Here is a 16577-nt window from a genome sequence, read left to right as displayed (position 1 = left end):
TTGGACAACAGACTGTAGCCATCAACAAATTCCCTTACTATATAGGGACTACCCATATGGTCTGTGACTCTAGAGAACCCTGACTAATACAGTACGTTGATTGAGGGTTTTCCTAATTTTTTTTTTAAGATTTTACTTATATGAGTACACTGTCGCTGTCTTCAGACACACCATAAGAGGGCATTGGATCTCATTACAGATGGTTGTGAGCCACCATGTAGTTGCTGGGACTTGAACTCAGGACCTCTGAAAGAACAGTCACTGCTCTTAATGACTGAGCCATCTCTCCATCCCGATTTTCCTAATTTTTAAAAAGTTTTTTGTTTTGTTTTTGAGGCAGAGTTTCTCTGTGTAGCCCTGGCTGGGCTGGAAGTTGCTCTATAAACCAGGCTGGCCTTCAACTCATAGAGATCCAATAACACACATACACACACACACACACACACACACACACATCAGAAACCATCATAAGACAAGCTAATTTTTTTAAACTAGCAGGTAATCTTCTGGAAATGGTCTGCCTCAGATTAAAATAATCCAGGACAGATTTGCTTCCATAGGCAAGGCCCAGGAGAAAATCATTTTAGAAAAGATTCCTACTATTAATATGCTCTCCCTGTTATTAGCCCACCATTTTGAGCAGCTCTCTGCAGAACAATGGAGATGTACTGTCTTGTAGTGATGTCTCTCATGGTCACAGCCCTCATTCAGCTCTGTGGGTACCTTGGTCAGGTTTAAGGTGTAGTATCGTGCCACAAAATTGGGTTGAACTTCATGATGTTGATTCAAACCTTGGTGTTTTACAAGGACACTAAAAAGCCATATATACCTATGGTATGGCATGTGTAAGCTCAGAAGATTGTAGGTGAGCCATTTTATGTTGTCGTACTAGAGCTTGAGAGGGAGTCTAAACTTTTGAAAAATATGTGTATGTGTGAGCTGTTTGTTGTATGTGTGTACCACGTTTGTACTTGAGCCTGTGGAGGCTAGAAAAAGGCAGTCCTGAACCTACATGTGGGAGTTAGGAATTGAATTCAGGTCCTCTGCAAGAGCAGAAGTGCTCTTAGTCACTATCAAGGGTGTGTGCGTGGGAGGTATTGGAATTCTGAGGACAATTGTCTCACAGTACCTGTAGTGAAAGGGGGCTGGAATTGGTCCCGGGACTCTAAACCAAAATCCAAGGTTATATGAAGTCTCTCCTATAAAACGGGACTTGATAAGTGAGCACCTACTTACGTTCTGTAGTTAGCAGGCGTAAGGCTTCTATAGACAGACCATTCCTCTCTAGTACTCACTGGAGTGGATCTGTTACCAGTAATTCAAAGTGATAGCTGAAAATTAGTTTTCGGAAAATATGATTTGGATCCTTTGCCAGAATCATCATGATTTACATAGATATGTTTTGTCAATTTTAGTACCCAAGTTCATTGCTTGTCCTAATTTGCTTTCTATTGCTGTGATAAAGACCATGACTCAAAACATTTTGGAGAGGAAAAAACCTATCTCACTTTCCAGCTTATAGTTCCTTATGGAAGGAAATTAGAAAAGAACTTTAGGCAGCAACCTCGAGGCAGGAACTGAAGCAGGGCTAAGGGGGGAGCAGCACTGCTTACTAGCTTAATCCCATGGACTGCTCAGTCTGCTTGCTCGATCTTGCTTGCTATTTATTTATTTATTTATTTATAGATAAGGTTTCTCTGTGTAGCCCTGGCTAGCCTGGAACTTGATTCATAGAGCAGGCTGCCCGACTGTTTTGCTTTTATTTTTTTTTTTTTTTGGTTTTTCGAGACAGGGTTTCTCTGTGTAGCCTTGGCTATCCTGGAACTCACTCTGTAGACCAGGCTGGCCTCAAACTCAGAAATCCGCCTGCCTCTGCCTCCCAAGTGCTGGGATTAGAGGTGTGCGCCACCACTGCCCAGCTGGATTCATACATCTTAAATGTTTCGCTGCACAATTTATACCCATGATATAGACCACATTAGGACTCCAGTCCCTTTCTAGTATTGGTCACCAAGCCTTGTGAATTGGAAGGATGCTCACTCGAGAAGCAGCTACACCGAGATGTTAATACTGATGTGAAGCCAGAGTTGCTGTGAGGTAAATGCTTGTGCAAATCTGTAGATAACCTATTTCTACCTTTTCTTGAGTGTATATATTGGTATTCAAGACACCCGGAAAAATGAGGCAGAAAGAAAAAAAAGACTAGGGGCTGGAGAGATGGCTCAGCGGTTAAGAGCACTGACTGCTCTTCCAGAGGTCCTGAGTTCAAATCCCAGCAACCACATGGTGGCTCACAACCATCCGTAATGAGATTGGATGCCCTCTTCTGGTGTGTCCGAAGACAGCGACAGTGTACTCATAAATAAAATAAATAAATAAATCTTAAAAAAAAAAAAAAAAAAAAGAGAAAAAAAAGACTATATAATAGACTTATGTAATTCTTAGAAAAAATATAACATAGGAGACTTGGGAGTTGGGTGGGCCATTAAGAGCTCTTGCTGTTCTCTCTGGAAACCTGTGTTCCATTCCTACTATTGATAATGTCCTGTAACTCCAGCTCCAGGGGATCTGAAGCCCTCTTTGGACCTCTTCCAGCACACATATATACGTAAACAAAAAAATTTAAAAAAATCTTTTTGAGAAAAGGTCTCACTATAAATCCCTGGATAACCTGAAGCTCTATAGACCTGAAACTCACAAACTTACATGTGTGGATACCCACGCTCTCTACTTAAAATATATAAAATTTGAGTCGTGTACCAAAATCGGGTAATCAAATCTTAACAGTCTCTAATCTAGTAGAAGAATTAATAGTATTTGTGGGGCAAAGGCTAGGGAAATCACTGCAAGTTCCAGGCCAGCCTGGTCTACATAATAAGTTTTAGACTGCCCAGCAATGCAGCCAGGGGAACGTAATCAGTAATTATCTTTAATTTTACAAAAAAAAGTAAAAAGTCGGGCAGTGGTGGCGCATGCCTTTAATCCCAGCACTTGGGAGGCAGAGGCAGGCGGATTTCTGAGTTCGAGGCCAGCCTGGTCTACAGAGTGAGTTCCAGGACAGCCAGGGGCTACACAGAGAAACTCTGCCTCGAAAAACCAAAACAAACAAACAAACAAACAAACAAAAACAAAAAAACTAACCAAACAAACAAAAAACCACCACCACCACCAACAAAAGATGTATGAATCCCTGGGTCTGGTAATCTAGCAGCAAGGCAAACCAGCCTTGGCTATATAGTGAGTTGCTTCTAAATACAACTAAATAAAACAAAAAATATCCGTCGTGTAAGGTGAGTGGAAGTGGAGAAGTAGGTGGCTAGTCATAAGAAACCAGTCTGACGCTCACGGGCCGGAACTTCTTCCTAACATACGTAGAAATTCCGAGTATAGCTCATGTCAAACTATAGTTGTCCAGAAACTATGATCCTTTAATCTACTCCAAGTGTTGTCAGAATGTCTTCTCATACTGTACATCAGAGTACAAACAAAGTGAGGAGACGGCTGGTCAGAAAAAAAAAAAGTTAAAAAGATCTCAACTAAGGGCCTTGATAGATGGCTCAGTGGGTAAAAAAGCGCTTACTGCCAAGCTTGACAAGTGTTTGATCCTTGAAACCCACATGGTGGAAGAAGAAAACTGACCCCGAAAATTGCCGTCTGACCTCTACACACGAGCCGTGGAACACACACAAAATAAAAGTAAGAAAACTTAAAAATATATATCGAATAAAGACGTTGGTAGGGTAACGCAGGAAACAAATGTCTACATCATTCCTTCAAAAACGAATGCTCAGTAATTTCTCCCGGTGGGTCTCAACATAGGACCGCGAGAAAGCAACTCCTACCACTACGCATTTGTCAGAAGCCTGTTAGCCTCACCGACGACCGCAGTCCGACCCCTACCGGAAGTGACGCGCTGTGCAGAACACTTCCGGAGCTGCGGGGACGGCTCTGCCGGAGGAAGCAGCGGGGGCCTGACCCGGGTCCGCCGGCCGCCTCCGCTGCCGCTACGCCTCAGTCAGACTCTTTTGGTCTGGCTTGACCTGGTCTGGCCGGCTTGAGTTCTGCGGCCGTGAGGTCGCGGCTCCCGGTAAGTGTGCGGCGTGAGTCGAGGCCTTGTTTACTCTTGACTGGCCGCCTCAGGGAGGGGGGGGGACCGCGCGCCTCTCCGGCGCGGTCGGGGCTCCGCCTTCGCCGCCGCCTGCGAGGCCGGGGCGTCCCAAGTCCCGACGTTCCTCGCCGACCGATGGACACTCCCGGAGGCAACAGCCGGCGTTGGCGGGCGCCCGGTGTCTCTCCTCGGTTTCTCTTCCTCGTTGCCTCTTTGGCTCACCGAGAGGTCGGAGGCCAGAGCCTCTGGCCCGCAGGCGCCGGTGCACTTGGGCCTGCACTTCTGGGCGCTCTAGGAAAACGCACCACTTGGAGGCTCCTGATTTATGTCGTGTTTGGGAGCTTTTGCAGCGCCGGCTGCACTGTTTGTTAACGCCCGTCCTGTGAAAGGTCCTCCCTGCGCGTGGGTTCCGTGTCCTCGCGGATCTCCTGAAGACCAGGGCTCATCGGAGAGACGTGCGGTCACGCCCGACGCCTCTGGTCTAGCCTCAAGAGAGGCGGTAGTGTTCTCGGACGAGCTCGCCTTAGTTCTGTTACTCTGTCTCATAGAACTTTAGGTCGCGACGAACACGTTCTAGACCTTTGCTGTTCAGTATGGTAGCCATTAAGCCACACATAGCTGCTTAGTGTTGACATGTAGTTAGTATATCTGAGAAACTAAACTTTACTTACTTTTTAAAGTAAATTAACTTTAAATAACTCCATGTAATTGGTGGTTACGTGCCATTATTAGGACAGATGCGGTGTCGAGTTTGTTGTTTTTAGACACTGTCTCTACATAGTCACGGCTGTCAAGGAATCACTCCGTGGACTAGGCAGACCTCGAACTCACCCTGTTTCTACCTCTCGAGTGTTGGAATTGAAGGCTTGCACCACCACGCCCGGGACGCTGCCGAGTTTTTAAACAAGTTGCTGATTCATATTTTTCAGCCAAGAAGTTTTCTTCGAAAATATAGTTAATAAATGACCACTGAGGGCCAAGTGTTACAACTGCAGTTAAACATCTGTTAGACTAGCCAAATTTTTGTGTTCTTGTCAACTTCAAACTGAGAGATCTTTATCCTTTTGTATGTGGCCATGTCTTGGAAGCCAGCTCAAAATTAGTGTCAGGTTTTTTGAAGATGACTTTGACTCTTGGAAAAAGTGTGAATTTTGTACCATTCCTCTCTGAGCAGACATATTTAACATCTTGAATACTTTCTGACATTAAGAAAATAACACATTCGCCCTTTGAACCAAGTTAGGACTCAAATTCTTGTGTGCTTGTATTTTGAGACAGTGTCTTGCTGTGTAGCCCAGACTAGTCTTCCTCTTTTGATCCTCCTACTGAAACTCCTAAATTGGGGATCCCAGAATGTGCCATCAAGCTCAGCAAGGCCAGCACTCCTTCAGGAATCTCTTAACAGCCGAATGTTCTCTCTCACCTTTAGTCTCGGCATTCAGGAGCTGTGGTCTGTGAGTTTGAGGACAGTCAGCCTGGTCTTCATAGTGAGACCTTGTCTCAAAAATATGTGTTTTTAAAATTTTTATTTTAAAAAAGCTTTATTTAGATCTGAATCTAGAACACCAGGAAGTATATAAAAGAGTCAATTCTTTTAGAGAACCTGGATTCCCATCTACTTGAATATTTGGTTGGTGAAAAAGCTCTGAGCCATATTCTGGACAGATCCTAAGGAGAACTCAGAATTTGAAAGGGTATGCTCTTTTGTTAGTCAGATTTCTGTAGCTTTCAATCAGGCTCCCTGAGAGTGATGGCTAGAATCTTCTTAGAATGTAATTCTGATACTGCCTTTGCCAGTTGGCTTTGTGTGAGCCTAGGGAGGATACTTCGCCATTATAAATTCCAGCTTCATTTGTAAGCCTCTGTTTGAGACAGGATCTCATCATGCAACTCACTGAATTTGCCAGTCTTTGGCTCCCCAAATTCTGGACTAAAGGTGTAGGTTTGCACCACCTCACCTGGCCATTGTAAGTCCATTCCCCTCCCTCCCCACCCCACCCTTTTTTTTTTCTTTCCCCTCTGTACCCCTGGCTGTCCTGGAGCTAGCTCTGTAGATCAGGCTGGCTTCAAACTCAGATCCACCTGCTTCTGCCCCCCCTCCTCCTCCAGTGCACCACCATGTCTGGCTATTCCATTATTTGGGAAATAATTTTCCATGGTACTTGTTTGGACTTTGATTTTTAATTAATTTGTATTTTCCTATCTGTAATTGAAATATTCTTTGGCAGTTATAAGTTCTGGTTGCCCAAGAAATCCTAAAGAGAAGAGCAATGAACATAAAAAGAAAATAATGTAATATTTTACAAGTCCTGTATAGCAGGATCCATGTATCTAGAAAAGCCAGGTGGCCTTTGGAATATGAGGTGACTGGGCATGGTAGCATGTTTACTACTCTAGAGTCAGTGGGACCTGAAAAATGAGGGAGACAAAAGTCTCATTAAATAGCCAACTTTAGCCGGGCGGTGGTGGCGCACGCCTTTAATCCCAGCACTTGGGAGGCAGAGGCAGGTGGATTTCTGAGTTCGAGGCCAGCCTGGTCTACAGAGTTAGTTCCAGGACAGCCACTGCTACACAGAGAAACCCTGTCTCGAAAAACCAAAAAAAAAAAAACAAAAACAAAAAAAATAGCCAACTTTATTCAGAGCATTTATACTCTAAGGGTTAAGAGAAACCGTATAGTAAAGTTCTCATGAGTTCAAGCTGTGTAAGATCACAAGGACCAGCCAAATGTGGATAGTTTACACAGTTAATTGGATAACTACAAACAGTGAGTAAACTTTTTTTTTAATATTTATTTATTTATTGTATTGATGAGTACACTGTAGCTGTCTTCACACACCAGAAGAGGGCATCCAATCTCATTACGGATGGTTGTGAGCCACCATGTGGTTGCTGGGATTTGAACTCAGGACCTCTGGAAGAGCAGTCAGTGCTCTTAACCGCTGAGCCATCTCTCCAGCCCGTGAGTAAACTTTTAAGAAGCTACATTTGGGAGGAGCAGGAGAATGCATTCCAAGAACAATTCCATGTTGTGAAGAAACTGAGGTCATAAGAATCTATTTTATAGGAGTTTTCTTACAAGCACTCAGAATTCTCACACAGTTCCATTCGGGGACCATGTTCCAGGAGTAGCTTATGTTCATGGTCACAGAGTAAAGTTGGAGATGGATACTACAGTTGCCTGATTAGGTGCGTTTTGATTGTAAAGTTGGAGGCAGTTTGATGACCCTGATCCTCCTTCCACTTCACAAGTTACAGGATTACAGGCATGTGCCACAGTGTAAACCTAGGCACTGAAGTGTGTAATTCCAGTATTCCTCAACTGTGTGAGGTGGAGACAGGAGACTCCATGGCAGGTCTTAGGCCAACTAACCTGTTTTATGCATTGGTAAAACAACCCCTACCTCAAACAAGGTGGAAATGAAGCACTGGTACCTTCTTGTGGCTTGCTTTATCAACTTAGTAAGACCTTGTTCCAAAAAGGGTTGGGCATGTGGTGCATACTTATAATCCCTGCACTCAAGAGGCAGAGGCAGAGACAGTGGCAGTCTGATGTCTGTGAGTTCAAGGCCAGCTTGGTCTACACAGTTACAGGTCAGCCAGAGCTACTTAGAGTATGGGTCTGGGTTTCGGGGTAGGGGGCTTGACCTAGTTTGTGCTCAGTAACTAGTGCTTACCTAGTTAGCTCTGTGTGAGATGCTGAATTCAGTCCTCCTACTGCTAGATAAGTAGTACTAGTTTGCAAACTGGGTGTAGTGACACATACCTATAGACCTAGGGTACATATCAAGATCCTATCACCAAAAAAAAAAAGTGGGATTGTGGGACAGCACATCAGGTAAAAGCTCTTGCTGCCAACCTTGAAGACCTTCTTATTATTTAGTTACTTATTTTCGATTTATTTGAGTACACCATAGCTGTCTTCAGACACACCAGAAGAGGGCATCGATCCCATTACAGATGGTTGTGAGCCACCATGTGGTTGTTGGGAATTGAACTCTGCACCTCTGGAAGAACAGTCAATAGTCTTTAACTCCAGAGCCCTCTCTCCAGCATGAAGACCTTCTTTAAATCCCTGGAGCTCAAATAGTTGGAGAGAACAACCTTACACCAACTGTTCTCTGACTTCCACTCATGGTGGCCTGTACCCATACCCACTTAAAATGTATAAATGCAAGAAGCAAAACAGCTGGGCATGGCAGGACATGTGTGTTAATCTCAGCACTTGAGAAGCAGAGGCAGGTGGTTCTCTGTGAGTTCAAGGTCAGTTTGGTCTGTAGAAGAGTTCCAAGACAGTTATTATGTGGTGAGAACCTGTCTTTTTTTTTTTTTTCTCAAGACAGGGTTTCTCTGTGTAGCCCTGGCTGTCCTGGAACTCACTCTGTAGACCAGGCTGGCCTTGAACTCAGAAATCCGCCTGCCTCTGCCTCCCAAGTGCTGGGATTAAAGGTGTATGACACCACTGCCCGGCCGAGAACCTATCTTAAAAGAAACAAAAACAATAAACTTGAGAAAACAGGGTATCAGTTCTAAAAATATGAATATTGTCTCTTTTCATTTCAGATGGAAATCCTATGACACAGACAGTTTGGGTGATATCTGCAGGAAAGATCTTTAAACATTACAGGTGATTTAACATTTCCATAATTTTTCTGTCTCTTGGTGAAATGATTTCCCTTGATAGGATATTCCTGGGAAGGGGCGGGGTTCTCAATTAAACGAGAATTGAGATAGGCATCTGAGCATGCCTTTAATTTCAGAACTCAGAGACAGAGGCAGGAGAGTTCTAGGGCAGCCAGAGCTACACGGAGAAACCCTGTCTTGGGAGGAAAAAAAAAGAATTGAGATAGGCTATAGTGGGAGCAGGGCTTTGTTATTTTGATTGTTGAATGATTTCTACTTTAATTGTTCATAGAGAGATAGTAATACTTTTTTTCCTTTCTCTTAGAAGACAAAAAAACGCTAATGCATTTGAGAAGACGATAAAAGTTGGGAGTAGGGGGAAAAAAGCAACTGCTTTCCTGATCTGCAACTTGGCTGGATGTTAAGATGTCGGTGGACATGAACAGCCAAGGGTCTGACAGCAATGAAGAGGACTATGACCCAAACTGTGAGGAAGAGGAAGAAGAGGAGGAGGACCCTGGGGACATAGAGGACTACTATGTGGGAGTAGCCAGTGATGTGGAGCAGCAGGGGGCTGATGCTTTTGACCCCGAGGAGTATCAGTTCACTTGCTTGACCTATAAGGAGTCGGAGGGTGCCCTCCATGAGCATATGACCAGCTTAGCCTCTGTCTTAAAGGTGAGTAGTACTGCCAGTTCAAATGTAACCTCTCAAGTGAAACTGAAGGATGGTGATCTGTTGTTAACCAATCACTCTTACACACTGATTGAATGGTCTTGTAGCTTGAAACCTAGACCTATGCGTGTATCACATCATTTGGACACTTTGTTACACTTACTCGTTTTAAAATAAAAATGTGCCCATGATAAAAGGAGGTATAGAATAAATTTAAGATCAGAAGTATATGACAGAAAAGCAGTTTCAGAAGGGAGGTCTGTGAGTTTTGATGAGATATGATGTGTGTCTGAACCACTGTCTTTTCTACAGCTGTTTGATAAAACCTTGGTAAAAATATCCAGATCCCCTGATTTGCCGTGATCAGTGCCTTCCAGCTGAGATTTAAGGTGTACTGGTGGTTATCTAAACAGTTCTCAGAGGTTATAATTGAGATTATCAGTGTAAAAATTTTAAAAAGTGACTGTACTCAGTTATTCCAAAAGAGTTGCTGGGTGGTTTGTTTTGTTTACCATTTAGACCAGCATCTGTTTGAATCTTATATCTCAGACTGGTTATTGCCTTTTGGATACTAAATGCTTTTAAATGCTTAGACATTTTCCCAGTAAGCTTTCTTTGGAAGATGTTCACCAAAATGTGAAAATGAGAGCATTTACCTTCTTTACTACTTTGTTGACTTTGTTTCATGAATTACCTTGTGGGGTTTGCTGGATTGCATTGAGGGTCAAGTGGGGCTCAGCAGGTTAGAAGCCCTGGCCTTGTACACAGCCTGACCACCTCAGATCACTCTCTGGAGCGCAGAGAAAGGTGGGAGGAGAGCTGTCCTCTGATTCCGAGTATATTGTGTTATACATGTTCCTGTACCCCAAATAATGCCAGATTGAAAGTCAGAAGAACTGATAGGCTAGGCATGATGACACATCTGAAACTATGTAATGATGTAATGATGACACTGGGGAGGTGGCAGTGGAGAGATCACAGTAAATTCAGGGCCCCAGGTTTACAGTGAGTTCAAAGCTGACTGATACTATACAAGACTATCTTAAAATATAACCAACTAACCAAAGAAAAGAAGACATGCCAACCAAATTTTCTTATAGTTATTTAAATGGAAATACCAATGTGTATCATGTATGAATTTCTAGAAAAGATTGTTGTATATAATGTCTGGTATCCAGCATAAGAAACCCTATGGGCCTATGCATGGTCCTGCAGGCCTTTAATCCCAGCACTTGAGATAGAGGCAGAATCAGTTCAGTATCACCCCAAACTACATAATTTGTTTGAAGCCAGCATGGGATACATGCAGTCCTGACCAACATTTCTTGGTCCTCCTCAAAAGTCGAGCAAAGGTGGGTGTGGTGGTGCACACATCCCGAGGCAGTCGGATCTCTGAGTTCAAAGTCAACCACAGTTACAAAGTGAGACCCTGTCTCAAACCCCACATGCCTGTATTGTTTGACCACAAGTGTGGTCTCAACCAATGCCTTAAGGGCTCTCAAGGAGAGAGTCACTGAGTTAAAAAGCACGAGCAATAACCCAGGATAATAAAGAGCCCTGAGAACAGAAAAGGGTGATAACTCAAGGGAAGGCTTTACAGGGCCTGACCATATCACTTTCATAAGACAAATAGCAAAATGGCAAGTTAGATATAACAAACATCTGTGTGATAGTTTACATATGTGTGTGTTATAAACTGTTGAAAACAAAACATCGAAAGGATTGGTGTTTGAGCCACTTACAGCCTTAAGAGGGACAGAAAAGCTGGCACAGTTTGAGAACTTGAGAGTTTGAAAAGGACTTATAAGTCCTTTGCATAAGTGGGAGTTTCCTAACCTTGATCAAAGAAACGATCTAGTATTGATCCACAAGCTGACACTTCCTTTTCTAATTGCTTTTTACCTTTTTCTTTTGTATTTTTCAAGACAGTTTCTGTGTAGCCCTGGACGTCCTGGAACTTGCTCTGTAAACCAGTCTAGCCTCAAACTCACAGACATCCTCCTGCCTTTGTCTCCCAAGGGCTAAATTAAAGGCATGTGCCACCACCATCTGGGTTATTTTCTAATTTTTTAAAGATGACTTATCATTTTTTAAAGTTGAATATATGTGTGTGTGTGTGTTTTTGTGATGTTCATGTGACTGCAGTTGGCTGAGGCCAGAGGTGTTGGAGCTGGAGTGATACGTGGTTGATAGCTGTTCAATATGGATCCTGGGAACGATACTTGGATCCTCTCTGCAAGACCACTAAAAACTTTTACCACCCCCCCCCCCAGCAACTCTCCAGCTCTTTACATCCTTCCCTCTCTCTTTTCTCTTTTCTTTTTTTCCTTTTATAGTTTTGTTTGTGGTTTTTGTAATAGGGTCTCTGTGGAATTTGATATGTAGACTAGGCTGGCCTTGAACTTGAAGCATGCCTGAGTTTTTCAGGGTTTTGTTTGTTTTGTTTTTGTTTTGAGACAGAATTGCTGTGAAGTTCAGGCTTTGCCTCCCAAATCCTAAATTAGTCTTTGAGTTGGGAGATTACAGGTATTTCCTATTACTCCAGCTTTCCTTCCTCCCCACCCTCTTCTGTCTGTCTGTCTGTCTCTCTTTCTGTCTATGTGTGTGTGTGTGTGTTTTTTTCAGATGATGTACTTCAGCCTTCTGACAGCTTTATGTTTAATCCTTTTGTGCATTTTGGCATCATCTCTTAAACTTTTGATTGCCAGGTCCTGGCCATCCTTGCTGTCAGAATATTGCATTCACAGTAGATACTGGATAATTTCTTGAATACTTGTAGGTTTTCTGGATTGTTGAGCAGTGAATGCTGCTTTTGGTGGGAGTTGGATTTTCTAGTCTTTGCTGTGCAACTTCCTTAGTGTCAGGAAAGGAATTGTTCTGCCTTCATGACCAAGAAAAGAACAAAAAGAGCCAGGAACAGAATTGAGAATTGAGATGGAGAGCTGAAACAGACTACAAAGGTTAAAAGAGGAGAATGAGCCACAGCCTAGCTGCTGGAGGCACGTTTTCACTATCTCCTCTACAGTTCACTAACGAGCATGTTAGCATCTTTTTTCTTCCTGGTTCTGGGCAACAGCGGTTGAGACTTAGTTGTTATACCTGTAGAGGAACTGTTTCAAGTGGTTTCAGCAGGGCTGAAGAGATGGCTCAGCAGCTAAGAGCACTGGCTGCTCTTCCAAAGGAACCAGGTTCAATTCTCAACACCCAAATGGTAGATCACATCTGTAATTCCAGTTCCAAGGGATCCGATACTGTCACACTGACACACAGGCTGATAAAATACCAATGCATATAAAATAAAAATTAATAAATTGCTGTGATGGCTTATGCTATTAATCCCAGAACTTGGAAGACACAAAGGGTGGGGGGAGGGGGCAGGGGTTGTGAGCTCATGAGACCAGCCTTGTCTACAGAGTGAGTTGTTTCAGGACAACAAAAGGTACACAGACTTCTGTCTTGAAGCAAATTAATAAATCATTAAGAATCAAGTGGTTCTAGAACAAGGTAAGAGGTTGGAGAGAGGTAGCAATAATAAGGAGAAATGGGTTTGCTATTACCTGTGACAGCAGCACTTTGAAGGGGTGGAGGTGACTACTTAGGTGGAGGCCAGCCTGACATGCATGAGAACCCTGTCTTTTAAAATAGGAAACAAAACAAAACAATATCCTACAATAGTGCAGGAGGAAGCAAGAAGAAGGAAGAGGTGCTGAGTATGGTGACTATGTTCTTACCATGACCAGTGTCCTCATTGTTGTCTGCACTATTTTGTGACATACACATGTTTCCTCTGATTTAGATACTGTTTGGGAATGTATTTGAAGTGAGCAGCTTTCTGTGAACAAAAGCTAAATACCTGTTTTCCTTGTTGAGTTGCAATTTGAAAAAAAAGACAACAGAAACAAAAGACAAGCTTTGGTAAAGCCTAAGGTTTAAAAAATGTTTTAAATATTTTGGGATTTGAGATCTTTATCTTTTTTTAAATTGCATGGGCAGGCATGGTGACGGATACTTTTAATCAAGCACTCGGGAATCAGACAGGCTGGTCTTTGTGAGTTCCAGGCCAGTCTGGTCTACAGAGTGATTTCAGGTCTGCATAGTAAGACTTATCTGTTTTTTCTTTCTTTCTTTTTTGGTTTTTTTGAGACAGGGTTTCTCTGTGTAGTCCTGGCTGCCCTGGAGCTCACTCTGTAGACCAGGCTGGCCTGGAACTCAGAAATCCACCTGCCTCTGCCTCCCAAGTGCTGGGATTAAAGGCGTGCACCACCACCGCTCGTTGAGACCTATCTCAAAAAATTACATTTATTTTTTTGTGTGCATGCATGCCATGGGGTCAGTGCCTGTGGAGGTCAAAGGACCATTAGAGGAAGTCAGTAATCTCTGTGTGGGTCACAGGTCAAACTAGATCCTCAAGCTGAAAGGCAAGTGCCTTTATCCAGTGACTCAAATTACCAGCCTAGAATTTGAAGTCTCTGGGATTACTGGGCTTTAGTTGTAGTAGGGTCCTAGTGTTAGAGTGTAACTTTATATATGTTCTGACAGAAGTCTAGTAGTATCTTAGTCAGGGTTTCTATTCCTGCACAAACATCATAACCAAGAAGCAAGTTGGGTAGGAAAAGGTTTAGTTTACACTTCCACACTGCTGTTCATCACCAAAGGAAGTCAGGACAGGAACTCAAGCAGGTCAGGAACCAGGAGCTGATGCAGAGGCCATGGAGAGATGTTTCTTACTGGCATGCTTCCCGTGGGTTGCTCAGCTTGCTTTCTTATAGAACCCAAGACAACCAGCCCAGGGATGGCACAACCACCCACAATGGCCCCTTAATCACTAATGGCTTGCTCAGCTTGCTTTCTTATAGAACCCAAGACAACGAGCCCAGGGATGGCACCACTCACAATGGCCCCTTGATCACTAATTGAGAAAATGCCTTACAGCCGAATCTCATGGAGGTATTTCCTCATCTGAAGCTCCTTAGTGATAGCTCCAGCTTGTGTCAAGTTGACACAAAACCAGCCAGTACTAGTAGTAAGATAAACTTATTTTAAGAGTGGAAGGTGGAGCTGGAGAGATGTCTTTGAGACAATGTCTCAAATTGGTATGGGGTTCACCAGGTAGGCTAGACTGGCTGGCCAGTGAGCCCAAGGATCTACCTGTTTCTGCCTTCCCAGTGCTAGGATCTCAAGTCTCTCTATTGCCCACCTTTTGTTTTTTTTTTAAGATTTATTTATTTGGGGCTGGAGAGATGGCTCAGTGGTTAAGAGCACTGACTGCTTTTTCAGGGATCCCGAGTTCAATTCCCAGCAACTACATGATGGCTCACAGCCATCTGTAACGGGATCTGATTCCCTCTTTTTTTGGGGGGTTTTTTGTTTGTTTGTTTGTTTGTTTGTTTGTTTTTCAAGACAGGGTTTCTCTGTGTAGGCCTGGCTGTCCTGGAACTCACTCTGTAGACCAGGCTGGCCTTGAACTCAGAAATCTGCCTGCCTCTGCCTCCCAAGTGCTGGGATTAAATTCGTGCGCCACCACTGCCTGGCTGATTCTTTTTTAAAGATTTATTTTATTTTATGTGAGTACACTGTTGCTGTCTTCAGACACATCAGAAGAGGGCATTGAATCCCATTACAGATTGTTTTGAGCCTCATATCATATGTGTATAATATAAAATATCTTTTATTCTTCCAGAGAATCATAGTTTGGTTCCCAGAACCCATATCAGGTTTTAGATAGGTAGGTAGGTAGATGGGTAGGTAGGTAGGTAGGTAGACAGACAGACAGACAGACAGACAGAGAGATGTATATCTGTACTAGGTACTTGTCTGGTACCCTCCGAGGCCAGAAGACAACATTGGATACCCTGAAATTAGAGTTACGGTTTTGACTTGTCATGAGTACTGGGAATTGAACCCAGGTCCTGGAAGAGCAGATAATGCTCTTAACTGTTGAGCCATGTCCCCATGAGCCATGAGCTAGCCCCATGATAGCTTTTTATTATAAAATACAGATTGCTTAGTCAAGAATTTTGTAATTTAGTACTTACTGTTTTTTGAGACTCTTTAAAAGCTTTTCATTTATGTCTGTGTTCATGTCTGTATGTTTATGTGAGTATTGTGTACATGTGTGTTCAAGTACCCACTAAGGGTAGAGAGTCAGATGTGCTGGGATCTGAACTCTGGTCTTCATGATTAATCACCAGGGCTGAACCATTTTCCCAGCACCCCCACCTCCCTTTGTTTAAGACAGTATCTCATATTTGTCAGTATCTCTGACTGTTCTCAGATTTGCTATGTATCTCCTGATCCTCTTGCCTCTTTCCTGAGTGCTGAAAATAAAGGTATATGACACCATACTGGCTGTTCATGATACTCTTGAAGCATTTGCTCAGTTTGTTCAGGAAAAGATGAGCCGGAAACAGGCCAAGTCGGGGCCATAATAGATGATGATGGGTGAGTTGCAAAATATCCCTCTTCCCCCTTCTGTTCTCTTAGCATCATGTTCAAGGTGTGATCAAAGACACAAATATTCAGGGCCCCATCCACCTGCTGCAGGAGGAAAGAGAAATGGTCTACTCTGCATTCAATTTGGTCCAGGAACCATAGTGCACTATGTGAATTTAGTACTGAGGCAGGGGAACCTTAAAAGTGAGGTAGAAAGGGTTTAGTAAGATGCCTTAGTTGGTAAGGGTGCTTACCACCAAGTCAGATGGTCTGTGGTTTATTTCCCCAGGACCCGCTGGGAAGAACTGTACTCAAACAAATGAACACATATATACAAACAAAATGTTTAAGTGAATGTAATAAATTTTTTAAAAATCAGGTAGAAGACATTCAGACCCTACTGCAGTGAGCGTGGAAGGAAGATTGCCTTCGGTGCAAGCTTGAGAATATATGATGTATAGGGAAAAGGAAATGAACTGTGGACTATTGTGAAGTGGGTGTTTGTTTGTTTGTTTGTTTGTTTGTTTGTTTTTCTAGACAGGGTTTCTCTGTGTAGCCCTGGCTGCCCTGGAACTCACTCTGTAGACCAGGCTAGCCTCGAACTCTCGAACTCAGAAATCTGCCTGCCTCTGCCTCCCAAGTGCTGGGATTAAAGGCGTGGGCCACCACTGCCCGGCGTGAAGTGTTCTTATTACTAGGGAAAATAAATAAGCTTGAGGGCTTGAGTGTCAGGGAAGTA

At 43.2% G+C, this 16577-nt stretch overlaps 1 protein-coding gene across 4 annotated transcripts in view; it reads left to right on the top strand.

The window, feature by feature from the left end:
- Positions 1 to 3908: 3908 nt before the first annotated feature.
- Positions 3909 to 16577, top strand: part of Arih2 (ariadne RBR E3 ubiquitin protein ligase 2) — a 54434-nt gene continuing 41765 nt past the window's right edge. For 3 of the 4 annotated variants that reach the window (XR_003709908.1, XM_028756649.1, XM_028756651.1), the window contains exons 1-3: positions 3909 to 4087; positions 8672 to 8735; positions 9057 to 9409. Coding sequence is in view for 2 of the 4 variants with exons in the window: in XM_028756649.1 (XP_028612482.1) it covers positions 9158 to 9409 (252 nt within the window). In the remaining 2 variants the exon portion in view is untranslated. The remainder of the gene's footprint in view (positions 4088 to 8671; positions 8736 to 9056; positions 9410 to 16577) is intronic. The other variant, XM_028756650.1, reaches the window with a different exon arrangement.

This window comes from Grammomys surdaster, unplaced genomic scaffold (assembly GCF_004785775.1).
Source record: "Grammomys surdaster isolate TR1022 unplaced genomic scaffold, NIH_TR_1.0 126131, whole genome shotgun sequence".
Lineage (NCBI taxonomy): Eukaryota > Metazoa > Chordata > Mammalia > Rodentia > Muridae > Grammomys > Grammomys surdaster.
This window is presented reverse-complemented; position numbering and strand designations above follow the sequence as displayed.